General features: G+C 41.4%; 1 protein-coding gene across 3 annotated transcripts in view; it reads left to right on the plus strand.

Annotated features, from left to right (window-relative positions):
• larp4b (La ribonucleoprotein 4B) overlaps positions 1–6,051 on the plus strand; it is a 54,313-nt gene extending 48,262 nt beyond the window's left edge. For all 3 annotated transcript variants that reach the window (XM_033651030.2, XM_033651027.2, XM_033651028.2), the window contains 4 exons: positions 65–235; positions 754–944; positions 2,464–2,575; positions 5,678–6,051. In XM_033651030.2, coding sequence (XP_033506921.1) covers positions 65–235; positions 754–944; positions 2,464–2,575; positions 5,678–6,010 — 807 coding nt within the window. In that variant the 3' untranslated portion in view covers positions 6,011–6,051. The remainder of the gene's footprint in view (positions 1–64; positions 236–753; positions 945–2,463; positions 2,576–5,677) is intronic.
• Positions 6,052–16,425: the final 10,374 nt, after the last annotated feature.

The raw sequence follows: 16,425 nt of genomic DNA on the forward strand, positions 1-16,425 counted from the left end.
ATAATTTCTTTTCCCTCCTCCTCTGGAGTTTTGTGCTGACTCTGTGTTTCTTGCCGTCGTGTAGAGAGTGACGCCACAGTCGCCACCTCCTCCTCCCAAACCTCCGTCTCCTAGCTTTGAGCTAGGTCTCTCCAGCTTCCCTCCCCTTCCCGGAGCAGCCGGTCAGCTCAAAACAGACGACGTATTCGACAACCGGCTAGCCAGCAGTGTAGTTGTCGGAAACGCCAAGGAACGGGTAAGGACTGATACTAAACCTGAGCTAACTCACCCTTTATTCCATGCAAATATTACATGCTGTTTGAATGAATGCATATATGATTCAGCCCTTGATCAACTTATTACTAAAGAAGAAATAATTATAGTCCTGTATTTAAGTTTATGCAGTTTGGTTCAGAGATCTTTTGGGGTGAACGTCAGGTTATGTCAGAGTGAGCTGGTGTCTACCCCAGTTAGTTAGAAATAATCCAATTCTACAAAAGACTATTACTTTACCACCTTATCGTGTACAGGACATTTACAGAGTGAGACTCCTAGCTGTCAAAAAAAAACACTAACAATAAAATAAACCTTCCATAAGCCAGTAGATCTCAGGGTTTCTTACTGTTTAAAAGTGCATCCATCTCATTTGAATTAAAGAGCACCTGTTAGATTTTTATGAAATATAGTTTTAGTTTTATTAAGCTTCTGTGAGAGAAAAAAATTACTTGCTTTATTGCTTCACTCTCTGTCTGTCCATGTGTTGTTTTATTGCAGAATGTAATTGCTGATTCCAGTACTGGAGGAGTTCCCTCTCCAGCAGGCCCCAAAGAGCCTCTTCGGTCCTCCACCTCCCCAATGCCCACAAGCTTCCAGCCCTCGCCGACTACCCCGTCCCCAGCCTCTGCCCCGATCCTGACCCCAGCCGCCGGTCCACCACACAGTCCCGCTCCCTCCCTCCCAGCAGCGTAAGAATCACGCTGAAAATGGGAATGTTTGCAAGAGCAAGAAGGGCATTGTGTATGGTGCTATACTTCAAAAGGCTGCAGATAACTAATGCAGCCAGTCAGTTTTCCAGACAAGTGTAGTAGCCAGTGACATTTAAGGAAACTCCTGAAAGCAAACAGTAAAGGGCAAGACATGCTGGTGACTTATTAGGTGTGTCAAAATTAGTAGCTCAACCAAAATTTTCTAACTCTGAGTTCCTTGAGTGGTTCCTTAGTTATTCAATAAGACTTCTTATCTAGAACTATGAAAAATGCTTTGTTACTCATGGCTTCTCCTCAGTTATACTGCACTACAGCAATGCACCCACATAGTATGTTCCACCTGTAAGGATATATTCACCAAAGTGATGATGGGAACAGAAAGATGTGCAAGCATATGGTTCATGAGTACTTTTGCCGACTTAGTTTAGCCTTCAGCACCAGAGGTGTGAGTCTCTGCGCCACACAGGTTGACCTTCCTTTTGCATCACCCCTCACTATAACAGTAACAGTTTCAGTCAAAGACTTTCAAGACAAGACTAGTTTTGTAAAGCTTTGTGTCCGGTCATTGTATTTTCCTCTGTACAATAACACAGCAGGAAAGATATTACACTAGATGCATTTGCATGGACCCTAATTAAATGCCTCATGTAACCTGGCCCAAGAGAAGAAGGAATTTACAATCAGGTTGAGAGGAGTGGTGTAAACATTTACCAATCCGTTCAAAAGGAAAATATTAGCACCTAATAACCATGTAAATGCTTGATCTGATTGTCTCTCTTTGGTTGGAATTAATGTATTCTTTCTGCGCATGTTTGACTGCACATGCTGCTGTTTCCCTACCCCTCTCACTGCTGTTTTTGACAGAATAGTTGATAAATTTGAAAAATATTTAGTGCTCTGCTAGTGCTACGTTCTCTTGTGAGTGCTCTGAAAACGTATATTTTTTGATTTTGAAACAGTAGCCTTATGTTTAATTGTTGGCTGAATCGTGGAGTTGCTGGGCATATTTTCCTAGCAGTATCCTGCTTGAGACATCGGTCAGTTGTATTATCTACAGATAGTCTATATGTGAGGCGTTCAGGGGACATCTGTAACTTGTAGCTACAGAAAATAACCTGGGTTAAACTTAACTTACTATTAAAATGTATCAACAGGTGCAACCACAGTATTAACAGGTGAAACCTCCCTCTTCCCCTGTCATATTTTCGGCAGATTAGATGCTTCACAGCAGGTGGAACCACTTTACGCAAGTCAAAATGTTACATTGCAATAAAATGCTTTGGTGCTTGTAAGCACACATCTTATTGAATCACTTTATCTAGCCTCCATGTAAACAGTTAAATTGGAATATCTAATCAGAGTGATTTCAATTGGAATGAAGAAATATTGTTGATGCAGCTACTGTCTTGTGCATCTGGCTGCTCACAATAAGTTCCTGTTAAGTCTCACCACCTTTTTTTTTTACTTGGCATTGTCTCCTTGTTTTTGTTTATTTCAGGGAGGTGAAGGTGACGGAGGTGAAGCCGAAGGAGGTGCAGATGTCTGTGGAGCGAGTTCCTGGCACTCTGTCCACTGCAAGCAAATCAGTGCAAGTCAACGGTGCTGCCACAGTCAGTATTGATTTCATCCTTACTGTTTTTTTTTCCTGTCTCACCTCAGTTCTTTTTAATGCTTACCCCCTCCCAGACAAATCAATCTCAGCATGAACAAAAGGGGGTAAATTAATCGCCCCTTAATTCTGCAGCATCTCGTATTGATTTTACGTACAGACAGTCAACTGCTGGGAAAACAACAGTTGTGCATTTTGAAAACAGATACAGATATGAGTCTAAAACATTTACTTGTAACAACTGCGGGCAAAGTTTTTATGATTATTTAGAATTGACTGCACTTACCAATCTCCCATAAGGAAACGGTGCCTTTTAAGGGCTTAGGCAGGAAAAACAAATCCTGCTTCAACACTAGTTAAATTCCCCCTCGGCTTTAGGTTTTAGCATTGCAGTAAAACACAAGTGCTAATGCCTGCAGCTGATGAAACAGGAGGATAGAAAGAAGACTGAGACTTCAGACGTGTGTAGGTGTGAACAGACATCCCCAAAGGACCTGTAAGATGAGGCGAAATGTAATATAGGATGCGGCAAATTAAATACTGTCCACACACCAAATGTGGGTTTGATGAACATATCACTGCTGTCAGGTTGAATCTCTGAAAATGTTTGCCTTTTTAGAGTTGGATAGTGCAGTGGTAGTAACAGCCATGTTTTTGGCTAGTGGCAGTCGCTTTTTGATGTTGTCAAAAATATCTACCACATTTTCATGGCATATGTGATCATTTGTCTTAATGTAGTTTTTAGTTTTTTTAGTTTTAGCAGACAAAACAACAAAATGAAAATGTCTAGTAAGTCTATTATATGTGATACTTAATTCAGTAGATTGGTAAAGGTGGACGTATAACAATATCTGTGCTGGGAGACACGTCCCTGTTGTCTTACTGTAGCATTGGCACTGTACGGTTGGGTACGAAACATGGTGCTTTTAAGGGTACCGACTGAATTACATCGGTACTACAGAGTACCAATTCACGGTAAATCAAACGGTGCCAAATTTTACCCTAAGAGCGCACCTGGAATAGAAAGTAGGAGTCAGACAGGAGGCGAAAGCACTGCAAAACTCACTAAAGCCATGAAGCACCTGCGGAAATCCATGGCTGTCTTCAAGGCTTTGGGCTGTTGCAGCGGCGCTCTGTGGAGTTGCCAGAAAGGAGGCAGAAGCACTGCAAAGTGCCCCAAAGCTGGGAAGCCAGCCAGGGAGCTCCATCAGTGTTCCAGCAAGAGATCTAGTCTGTTTTCTTTTCTGTTTTATTTTAGACATAGCCTAAAGTCACTGCTGTATGTGATTGTGTTTTTAAAATGGCATACTTAGTTCACATATTTGTCGGTTGTGTCTAAACAGAGTGAGAGGGGTGAGCAAACACACATGCACACAGGCAAGCAGCCAGACAGAGACTTAGCTCCGTGTGTGATTAAAAAAAGAGCAGAGCAGCAGAATCACTTGTTGGCTGCAGCTTGTTAAAGGGTACTGTTGGGTACTGGTACCATATTCAACATACAGGTGTCAATATCAGTTCTAAGTTGAACCCAACCCTAGTCATTCGTGTCAAACCATCATGGTGCGTGCAGCACAGTCACATGCACACAGTCGCACATTATTTAGACTGATGTATGTAATGTCAATTCAAAGTTAACAAACGCAGGTTTCGGCTGAAAACTTTTAGCTGTACACTGTTAACAAATATGCTGAGGTACGTTCAACAAGCTGATTGATGTGCGAGTCAGTCACATCAGGGCAAGGGCAAATGCAGTGCTGGAGCTAAAAGACCCGACTGCAGGTTGCCAGTCAGCTACAACAGCAACAGAGAAAGAGTTGTGTAGAAGACGATAATGGTGTGTCGGCATTGCTCCACAATTGTAGGGTCTGGAAATGGAAACAAATCCAACATGCTAACACACATTCGACAGCATCACCTAGATGTGCTGCTTACTGAGATGATAGGTGTTTGGATGCCTTGAATGTATAGCCATGGTGGAACAAATTGAAACACTCCTAATGCACAAGTTAAATTTTGTATTGCTACATGTCAGAGGTTGGGGACTTGAGTCACATGACTTGACTTGAATCCGACTGCAAATTGCAAATTTTGAGACTCGTTTGACTAACACTGACTCGACTTGACCTTGACTTGGTATTCATGACTTGAAACCTGACTTTGACTTGAGACAGGTGACTTGAAAGGACTTGACTTTTTAAAAAGTAATTATTTGTATTTTTCTAGATATTGAGAAGTTACGTTTTGTTTTTAAAATATGATGATGCACATATCGCGACAGGGGAGGACCCGCCGGCCGATATTCATGCCCATGCTACTACTTCCTCCTGCCTGCAGCTCTCCTCAGAGGAATGGCAGTATGTACAGCAGCATCATGTGCTTCACTGTGTGCTTTTATTCAGTTCTATCTGCATGTTACATGCGAGATCCTCCTCTTATTTGTACAAGGTTTTGATACTGCCACAGTGCGTAACAACTGTTCCTGCCTGCTGTCCCAACATAAGTTCACTATCTGTGAGTGTATGTGCGCTTGCCGTGTGCATCCGCGTGCTATGAGATAGTATCTCCAGTGACTTTGGAGATTTTAACAGTGCGTTATTACCTCACTTCACAGCAGCAGGTATGTTATGTGAGTGGAGTCCTGACCAAATTAATTGGCTCGACTTCACTTGCTTAATTTTCACCACAGTGACTTGTGACTTGCTTGAGACTTGAAGTTTATGATTTGAGACTTGATTATGACTTGCACATGTGTGGCTTACTCCCACCTCTGTTATATGTATTTTGTTATTTTCAGTTTCATAGAGTAAGAGCTGTTTTCAGTTTTACAGCCTGTTGTCACCTGTTGCCTCTTGGGAAAGTATTTGTTCAGTGTTCCTACATTGTCATACAGAAGTGTTTGAGTTGTTCCTTATTTTTCTGAGTAAAATAGTTAACCAAAGTTGTCAGAGGGCAAAATGTGACCTCAGTCCAGCAGGAGGATTTTGTCTTTCATCCTTTCAGAAGGAAATACATTGATGATCAACCTGTCAGGGCCAGTAGAAGAGTGCTGGACAGGTGCAGGTGATGTGCAGAATATTTAATGACTATGTTGTTCTGCTGCCAGGAGCTGAGGAAGCCTTCCTATGCTGAGATCTGCCAGCGGGTGAAGGACGCCCCGACAGTACAGCAACCACCGACCCCTAAGGAAGCCAAGCCAGCCTGCGCTGCCCCCGCAGGCGAGGAGAGGAAGTGCTCCGATGCTGCCACCCCTGCAGGGGAGGCCAAGGCCAGAGAGACATACCCTCCCTCCTCCAAACCCGGCTCGGCTGCCGTCACCCCGGGCAGACCCCCGAGGGAGGCCCGAAGGCCGGGCGGGCGGTGGGCCTCCCCACCCCCACACCCAGGGAAAACCCCCAGCAAAGATCCCCACCACACCCCACCAAAGTCCCCGCAGTAGGGCAACTCCCTGCCCCTCCCTGAGTCCTCCAACCCCCCAACTACGCTCCACAGATGCGTTTAAAAAGAGGAAATATAAGTCAGGGCTACTCAATACTTATATCCCAGAATCACCAGTCACAACAAGAATAGAGGACGCCTTCTTTTCTGGATCAGGGCTTGCAGACAAAAAGCACTTTATTGTGCATGTAGAGCACCGTTTCATTCTTTTTATTCTATTTATTTGCCTTTTTTATTTGTCAGTTTTATTTCTCCTTTTCTCTTTTTGCATTACGTAGTTGTGTCAGCCTATAAGTCGGCACAGACAACACTGAAATTTATTCATTCTGTCCAAATGGCCTTGTGGGATTAAATTAGTCTTGTGTGCGAAGCAGCAGGGCATTGTTGGAAGCCACCCCAGTGGATGATGGGAAAGAGTGCGTACAACAGACTCCACCTTGTTTGGCTCTCATAGTGAGGGGTTTGTTTGCATGTTGAGTGGCACCGTTGTGCAACTTCATGTAGCTTAATTATGGGTCATAATTAGCAGATGTGTTTTTCAATACATATTCATATCCATATGCAAGACTTAACATCTAAATGTCACCACAACGAGATTCAGATCCTTTTTGGTGTACATTGCCTCAAACTGAGTTTTTTTGTTTTGTTTTGTTTTTTTCTCCCCAGATTTATTTATACTAGATGACTCTTGTTTGTTGTTTTTGTTTTCTTCAGCAGCTGAGCTTTGTCTGTGAACTTTTGGTACCGTTACTCCTGGTAATCATCGCTGGGTGTCGCCTCAGCGATTTCTTCCTCTGATCATTCTCTCTGTAAAGAATCGCCTCCCTCTGCTGTGTTATTGATTTTACTGTTTGCTAACACTGCTAACTAGCTAGCTGTATTGCTTAGCTTGTATCTAACGGCTGTGATGTGATATCAGTGCTGTTTTTAGCATCGGACAAGAAGGGCATGTGGATATCTGCAACCAAAAGACAAATTGGGCATTGAGGCACCTGTTGTCACCCAAGATATGTTTGTTGAGAAAGTCTTGAAGTGGATTAAGGTGTGTGTTTCTACAGCTCACAGTGTGTGTAAAGACATTTAAAGAATCGGAGGAAGCTAAATTTTCTCAGCATTGCATTTTTGGGGAAAGCAGAGCAAGCTTTCACAGCTGCAACACTCTCTTCTCATTTCCTAATAAAAACTGTGGAATAAAACTTTAATCAGGCACATACTGTCGAAGGAAGACATGGGGAGGATTGTCGGCCGACAAATTTAAAATTCAGTTGTGACAATAAAATGTCCGCTTCCCGTCTGAAGCGGTTCAGTTCACTCTGGAGTTGTGATCAGGAGGGAGGAAGTTAACACTAGCTAGCATTCATTTGCTCGGTCTCTGTATCATTGTGACAGATGACCAGCTGTCATAAGGAGGAAGCGTTCTTGTTCTGAACATCTGCTGAGACAACGTGACTCTTTAGGGGACATAAAGTGTTAGTTTCCTGCACTCAAGAGTTGAGTTTGGGTACAGAGAGGTGGCAGTGGGATGTTTCTTGTTTTTCTCCTCTAGAAATGGTGCTAGATGTCGAATCCTGGAACCTGTTACTACAGCTCATCTGATATTGTATGTAGAAAATACTTGATTCACGTCAACAGAACTTAATTTGCACTGTAAGCGTTCTCTCAGACTCACAGGCAAATGTGTAATTTGATTATCATACCTGAAGCGAAAAAGGGAATTGATCCTGAAGGGAGGGGGAAAAAAAAACTGCAAATTCAGTTTTCCAGGAGCAAATGAACCCTGCAACACCATCCCTGTAGACACAATCGCTGAAGCCTTTTTGTTTTTTCGTTGTCGTGCCTTGTGGATGCCTGTTGAACACACTGTGGTGAAGGATGGACGTTTGTGCAGCGTCACATGACTTTACAGATTTATCTAGCTTGTTGTATTTTTGACTGCTCGTTGCGGATGCTAATATTTATTTTTGCTGACGGACTTGGTGCTCGCACAGGTATGCAGTGGTTTGGATTTTGGCCTCTGGTTCTGTATCAATGAGGATTTTCATGGAGAGAGTGGTTGTAAAACTGTTGAGTTGGAAAGTGAGATGGTTGGATAGACCTAGAATGTTTTATAAAAACAAAAAGCTGATGAAGGTAAATGATGAGTGGGTTTTTTGGAATGTAGTTTGCCATGTTGGAATGTGAAAGGGATTTTGTCGGGAGTCCCGTTGGGGCTCGTGTTAAACCAAACATCCTTTAAATAATTAGGCGTTTAACAAACAGGCAGACAAGAGCAGTTGGGTTTACAGCAGGAACACGATGAGGGAAATCTGAAACAGTCGTGTAAAATCCATCCTCAGGATGAAAATGTTCAGCTTCTCCTTCTTCTTCAGCGCACAGTCTCTACCACTGGGGTTGTCTGTTGTTTGTTTTGTTTTACTGTCAGCATCTTCCGTCGTCTGTTTCTTCTAGTTCGAGTTTTCACACTTTGATTTATCCTGAGTTGTTTCTTTTTTTAAAAAAAAAAAAAAAAAAATAGAAAAGATTGACCAAAGCACCGCAGTCCTTCTTACTACTTCACTCCTGTTTTCTGGGGATAAATTGCACCTGGCGAGTTAAATTTAAAGCACAGTGTAAAGGAAACCAACCTTTTACATCCTTTACTCACCTTGAGCCCACAGAATGTGCTTCAGGATGGAGAAGCTAACAGTGCAGGCTCAATGGGACTCAAATCGAGCGGCATTTCGGATGACAGCTGTTTGTTGGGGAGCTGGTGGAACATTTCGATTCCTCGGTCAGAGTGAAGTAGCAAGAATTCGAATGCAGGGAGGAAACTTGTGTTAAATTAAAGGTTTGGTTGGGAGGTCTGTCTACTGTAGCAGCCACTCTGACAGATAACCAACCAAGTCTTGGATATCTTACTGTTTTCTAAAAATGTAATTGGCTGGTAAATTTGTAAAAATGATTGATACAGGAGTTTTGAAAAGACTCGAAATAACAGATGAATGACAAAACTGTAAGTAGGAAATGTCAATAGTTAGTTTTTTGGGCAGCGTAACAGAATTGAAGTGAGTTTCCCTCCCTGATCATCAGTTGTGTGCTTGGGTTTAATCTTTTATCACCTCAGATGCAAAAACACCCTTATAAAAACCACTGTACTATACACAATATCTGTTCTGGGGGAAACACAAACCTGCACGACATGGGACCTCACATGTCTCACCAAAGTCTTCCTGCAACAAGAAGCATTCTGGATAATTCCACTGAGAGAAAACAGGCCATCCGGAGAGGGGAACGCTTCATTAAAAAGCCTGTAATCCCCTTTATAGCTGCTTTTGATTTGGACGCTAAATCTTGAGTTTGCTAAATATATATATATATATATATATATATATATATATATATATATATATATATTTTTTTTTTTTTTTTATTTTCTTTGAAGGACTGAGATGCACTTGGATGGGTCAATTTTTTTTCTCATTGGTGGAAATGGTAAAAGAGAAATGCACCATATCCACTTACTTATAAACCAATGCTGTTTATTCCATGAGAAATATCGTTAAGTTTTCTTTTTAGGGAGAAGAAAATAAATAGAGATGCATCGAGGTCTCTATATATATTCACAAAATGTAAAAAAATTTCCATCCAGTGTTTGAGAAACTTGAATTTTATTTAAACTTGAAAAATGACTTTGCCTTAACTTTTATACAAGACAAGCATAGTTTATTTCTTTTCCAAAAAAAAAATCCCCAAAATGTTAACGAAGCGTGACACGTGGAAAATATTTAGTCGTACCAGACGTCACAAGTCTTACTGATAGAGAGAGAGAGAGAGTACAAATCTAGCAGCGTTTTCTTTCTTTTCCCTGTTTTTTTGTTTTTGTAAAATGTACGAAAAAGAATCATTTTTTTGATTGTTCGTTTTGTTTCTCGTAGTTTTAGGTTGTTTTGTTTTGGGGAAAAATATAAACCTTGTAAATGCAAAACTAGTCAATACTGTATTAAAATTGTGCACTTTGAAGTGTGTGCTTTGCTTGTACAGTTGTAAATACTCAGAAAAATATAAGAGGTACCTTAAAATGATAATAAAAATATATTGATCTTGTTGAACTATTAATGTCGCTATCGAGCTGGATGTAGGATATAAAAAAAAAACAAAACGTAATGTCGTGCTTTTGGAAATATTTTTCTTTAAATTTTTTTATTTTTAGTTTTGGTGTGCAGAGTTTGAATCCTACTCCTCTCTGCGGGGTGGGAACCTTGTCTGATTGTACAATTTCTGTTTTTGTTTGTTGTCTTTCATTCCATTTTTGTACCTGTGTGGTCGGTTGCACCTGAGTGTACAGGTGTGTCCTTATCCCCGACCTCCCCCTGACTGTGCACTAATTGAAAAGAGCCTGTGGTACTGACAAGCATCTTATTAACGAACCCTACGAAGCTGCGTGTCCACCAACATCCTCTTTAAAGCTCTGGCTTTTGTTTCTTCTACTGTTTACGCGTGGAATTATTTTTTTATTTTTTTTCCAAGATATTTTTGCTGTTTTTTTTTTTCTTTTAGCACAAGAATCTATAAGTGTGAAGCTGTTTAGCAGAAAATAAAAGCACTACATGTTTTTTTTTCGTCACTGTGCAACAGCTGCAGCCACTAATGCAAGGTATTTTCGACATCTTTAAATACTGCTGTTACAAAACCAAGAAAATCGATGTAACGGAAAAGCTACAGTAAACGTATTAATGTTTTCCAACAGAATCGTAATAGTTTCAGGGGGGAAGTATCCTCATGTAGACCATGACACTAATACTGAACATGGATATACCAACTTGATTGTGACATACATATGCAGCTCAACAGCTTATAATCAAACTGTATCATGTCCACGAGATGGGCAGCATGACTAGACAGCATCTAATGTTAGACAATATTAATACAACAAAGAGTTGAAGTTCTGCCTTTGTTTAAGACTTAACTCCAGTTTTGCTTGAACTATTTGTGGTTCTCTGTCCTTATTCAAAGATGATTGCTTATCTTTTACTGTACTGGATGTTAACATTTGTGCATTTTGTCATCAAGGGAAATATTCTTTCTTTCTGAGAGTGAGACGAGAAGATTGATACCACTCATGCCTGTACAGAGCTGGATCTGTTTAACCTAGCTTAGCACAAAGACATTAAACGGGGGAAACGCAAGCTAGCCTAGCTCTGTTCAAAGTTCAAAAATACATCCACCAACACATCTAAAGCCCATTAATCATCATGTATTGGTTAAGGAACTGCAAAAAAATAGTTCCAGCACATAACTCCCATTAAAATCAATCAGTCATATTTGATCTTTGGACAGAGAAAGGTTAGCTATTTACACTCATTTCCAGTCTTAATGCTAAGCTAGGCTAACCATGTCCTGACTCAAGCTCTGTACTTTTGTACATTTGGAGTGGTATCGAACTTTTCATCTTCCTCTCAGAGAGAAAGCAGATAGGCAGATTAACGATCTCAATTATTGGGACTAATGCCTATAAAATATCAGTTTCTGTACCTATAGATACCTTACTTCATTTTGAAAACACAGGCAGCTGAACAAGAACTTTGCTTGAATCAAATTATTTAAAATTTGTTGTATATCAGAAACTTTCTGACCCAACAAGATTACAATCACACGCCAGCTCGACAAACAATTGGTTTCCAGTTTGGATGGTATCAAACTGAAGATACCCATCCCTACTTGTGAGCTTTGATCATGTATGTATGGCTAAGACTCATGGGAGATGTAGTTATTGATTGATATGATGGTAAATTTTGAGTTTATCTTTGTAAAAATGGGGCTAAATTGTGTTCATGTCTAATCAGTGCTGGTTTTTGTTTTTGGTTCCAGTTGAGCTTTTTTGGATTGGGTCATCTCTTTATTTTATTTTTATTTATTTATTTTTATTTAGTAACTTGGTTCTGGTAGATTTTTCAAGGGCAGCTGTTGCTTGTTTGTCTTAGAATATGGACAAAAAACCTATTGTTTTTAACTTCCTGACAAATGAAACCATCTTGACAAAGTCCAAAATTTGAAAGCTAGAGTTTAACAGAAGCGAAACAGAAAACTCTGGCAGAACTTTGGCTCTCTATATTACCGTGACGTTTTGGCGCACTGATGTCAGTTTGACCTTACCCTTCCCTACGAGCTGCACCTCCTTTAGCCACTTTAAAAAAGAGTGATGCCTGATGGACACGTCTGTTTTGTCTTCTGTCTTCAGACACGCTTTGCTTCAAGGTGTTGTGATGTGTTGATGCCCATGGACGATATCAAACTGAAGCACATTTGAAGCACATTTCAGAACATTCAGCTTGTACAGCACACGACACTCGAGGTGGGAGGTTATTGGAAGCCAACTGCAAAGGGGACGACGAATTTTGGGCTCGTGGATTGTAAATTTGGTGACTTAAAAGGGGAGGGGGCTCAATTCTTCAGACACTTTTTGGGAAATGAAGTGAAATGTTGGATTTGTTGTCATCGTGGCAGGTTGAGCTAAAAATGTCCCCACCCGAGTGTCGATGTCGCTACCAGACGAGACATCCACTCAGCCAAAAAACGGTTAAAACCTGCTCAGTGTTGTTATGTCTACCTGTTTTTCCCTTCTGATTTATACGTTTGAGGTTTCTTGTTCATGTTCCTCAGCTTTCATGACTTCCTCTCCTGAGAAATAAATGTAAAAATAAATTTTTTGTTTTGTCTTTGGGGAGTTGGAGACAGACGCAGAGGCTCAACTGGAATCACATTGTTTTCTTAACATTTTTGAGAGCGACATACTTTTCTGGCACATACAATACAATAACATGCGCAGATTGAGATGTCTGTTAAAACCATTTGATCACGTGTGGACTGCATTTTGATGTGGCAAAGGAAACCATTAACTGTGCCATTACACAACTGTTGTTTTTGTCTTGACTGGGCAGTTTAACCTGTACATAGCTGAGCGCTTTGCCATCCCTGGCTTTTAGTTTGGTGTTTTATTTTCAAGATGTGATTTTTCTTTTGTTCCTGAAAGTCCATCAAAGACTTCTCACATCTGGAGAAATCTACAATGTGACATCACTGACTGTAGGAGCAGTTTTTTTGTGCGTTGTAACTCTGCGGTCGATGCTAGCTGAGGTCGAGGCATGTTCGACCTCAAACTTTTGAGACGTCAAACACAGACGCTGATTACAAACTGGGCATCCCTGAACTGTGAATGTGTGCATGTGTGGATTAATAAATGTACCACCCAGAAATCCAGCCCAATGCAAAGATGACTTTTTTTCTGAAGTGCAGTATCTCAGACTGGATGATACCGCTTTTTGAAGGGATCTCTTATTTTGGCGGTAATGACGGCCGCGAGTTCTGCACGCCTCTCCTATATCGCCGGCATTAACACAAACGCCCATGTCGTGGTGTTTTGAGGAGCTCCTTTATGTCATGGACTTCTACATGGAGCCTCATATCAGCCTGTCGGTCTCCTCAGCTCTCAGTCTCCTCCTTCCTGTTCGCCCGTTTTTGACAGTGCCATTGTTTTGTTTTTTCCTCAAGGGTTGCATCTTGTCGTAAAAATGGACCCCCTTGCGGGTGTTTTTTTTTCCTTAGAGATATAATAACGAATGCACACCAACTGACTGGAACAAGACTCGATCTCTTTATCAACTCACTGTGGTTTAACTCATTAACACTCTTACCATGCTACGCTAACAGCTGTGGACAATCGATGACTCCATCCTGTTGGGGTCTGGACAGATAATTTGCCTAATGACACCTTTAACAGATGTGGAACAGAGGTTGTGTTCAAGAGGGCTTCTTCTTTTTTTCTTTTTTTTTTCTTTTTTTTGGTTTGTTTGGTTTTTTTTAGGTCTATTCTTCCATCGAGACTGGAATCAAGCGTACATGTCAGCTATAGATAATTTAAGTTACTCTGTGTCATGATGTAAAAACTGTCTAATTTGAAGAAAAAATGTAGCTTACTGAAAAATAAAGATTTAGGCACTGTTGAGGAGCCACTGTCTCTTTTTTTCGGGCCTTTTATGAGCAAATTAGCATCTTAAATGTGGTGGAATTTCATATATTTTAATTTAAGTTTTTACTTTTCTCCAAATACTTGTTAATTAAAATTGTTAAGCCAATTACATATGGCCCTGCATTTCTATAGTGCCTTTCTAGTCCTCTGACCACTCAAAGCGCTTTTTACGCTACGAATCACAATAGGATAGTAGGTTTCCCACCCGATATCCCTCCATTAGAAGGGATAGACCATGAGATGGATGTCAGACCACCTAGGTGGAAGGAAGTTCAGGAGGTGGTCAGGCGTGCAAAGGCTTCTTCGGCCCCAGGGCCTAATGGAGTCCCCTACCGGGTTTATAAAAGTGCGCCTGATACCCTTAAATTTTTATGGAAACAGCTAAGAATAGTTTGGGAGAAGCAAATTATACCAAGAGCATGGCGTAGGGCAGGGGGTGTCCTCATTCCTAAGGAGAAGGAGTCTGGACCTTAGCCAGTTCCGGATGATTTCTCTCTTGAATGTAGAGGGGAATATTTTCTTTAGTGTAGTTGTGCAGAGATTAGCTAGCTACTTAGAAAGGAATAGCTTAATAGATACCATGGTGCAGAAGGCAGGAATACCAGGTTTTTCAGGGTGTTTAGAGCCTACTAGCATGATCTGGCACCAGATTCAGGCAGCGAAGATTAAGAAAAGGGACCTGCATGTAGTATTTTTAGATCTTGAAAATGCATTTGGTTCAGTACCGCATAGCCTCATTTGGAGTGCGTTTGACTACTTCAGAGTGCCACAGGTAGTTGTTAACTTAGTGAAAGCGTATTTTCAGGATATTAGGCTGTGTCTAAGTACAGCAGGTTTCACAACAGGTTGGCAGAGGCTAGAAATAGGCATCATGGCAGGGTGTACAATTTCTCCATTAGCATTTACTATGGCAATGGAAGTAATCATCAGGGCTTCTAAGTGGGTGGTAGGTGGAGAGAGATGGCAGAATGGGTTGCATTTTCCACCAGTTAGGGCTTACATGGATGACATGACACTGGTGACCACAACAATGCCATGTACAAAGAGGCTATTAGAGAAGGTCAATAAGAACCTCAAGTGGGCCAGCATGAAGATCAAGCCTAGTAAATCTAGAAGCATCTCGATACGTAGAGGGAAGTTAAGTGATAGGAAGTTTGTCATAGATGATGAGGAAATCCCAACAATTAGGGAAAAGTCAGTAAAGAGCTTAGGTAGGTGGTACAATGTGGAGTTGAATGATGAGGAACAGGTGGTGAAATTTAGGAAAGATGTGGCAGAAGGATTGGATAGAATAGATAAATCCGAACTTCCAGGAAAGTTGAAGTTGTGGTGTTTGCAATTTGGGCTATATCCTAGGTTAATGTGGCCATTGTCAATTTATGAAATTCCAATATCCGTAGTGGAGAGAACTGAAAGGTCGGTTAGCTCCTATATTAGGAAGTGGTTGGGTGCTCCTAGGTGCCTAAGTAGTGTTGCATTGTATGGAAAAGGGATACTTCAGCTGCCAGTATCTAGTTTAACAGAGGAATTTAAATGTACCAAGGTCAGGACAGAGTTGTTGTTATCTGGGAGTAAGGACGTGGTAGTTAGGAGTGTGGTTCCAAATCCAACCAAGGGGAGGAAGTGGAACCCAAGATCGGCAGTTCAGGAGGCAGAGGCAGCTCTTAGACATGCAGAGATTGTAGGTAATGTTCAGTTTGGCCGGGGAGGCCTGGGGCTTGGCTTAGGCAAACCAGTATGGAATACAGCAGGTCTCAAAGATAAAAGAAAGCTGGTTGTAGAACAGATACGTAGACAGGAAGAGATGCTAAGGGGTGCAAAGGTAGTGGCCCAGGCTAAACAGGGACAGTGGTTGAATTGGGAAAGTGTAGAGAAGAGGAAGCTTAGTTGGAGGGACCTGTGGAGTATGGAGGAGAATCGTATTAGGTTCCTGGTAGGGGCTACATACGATGTGTTACCAACCCCCCAGAACCTAAAACTGTGGGTAAATGAGGACCCATCATGCCCATTGTGTTCACGTACCGCAACCTTAAAGCATATTTTGTCAGGCTGTAAAGTTAGCTTGTCACAAGGCCGATATACATGGCGACATAACCAGGTGTTGAAATGTTAAGCTGCAGGCATCGAAGGAAAACGAAGACAGGTGAATTCAGAAGGTGTTAAGGATAGGAGCTTAGTAATTCAGTTTGTCCGTGAGGGAGAGAAATACAGAAGGGATAAGTTAGTGAAGAGGCAAGGGTGTGGCCGCCTAGAAGGTGCTTGTGATTGGGAAATGCAAGTAGATTTAGGGGGAAAGCTTGTTGTTCCCCAGGAAATAGTTTGTACCAGGCAGAGGCCTGACTTAGTGTTGTGGTCAGTGAGTCAACGGATAGTTTATTTCATTGAGCTGACAGTTCCTTGGGAAGACTCAG

This window comes from Epinephelus lanceolatus, chromosome 12 (genome assembly GCF_041903045.1).
Source record: "Epinephelus lanceolatus isolate andai-2023 chromosome 12, ASM4190304v1, whole genome shotgun sequence".
Classification (NCBI taxonomy): Eukaryota; Metazoa; Chordata; class Actinopteri; order Perciformes; family Serranidae; genus Epinephelus; species Epinephelus lanceolatus.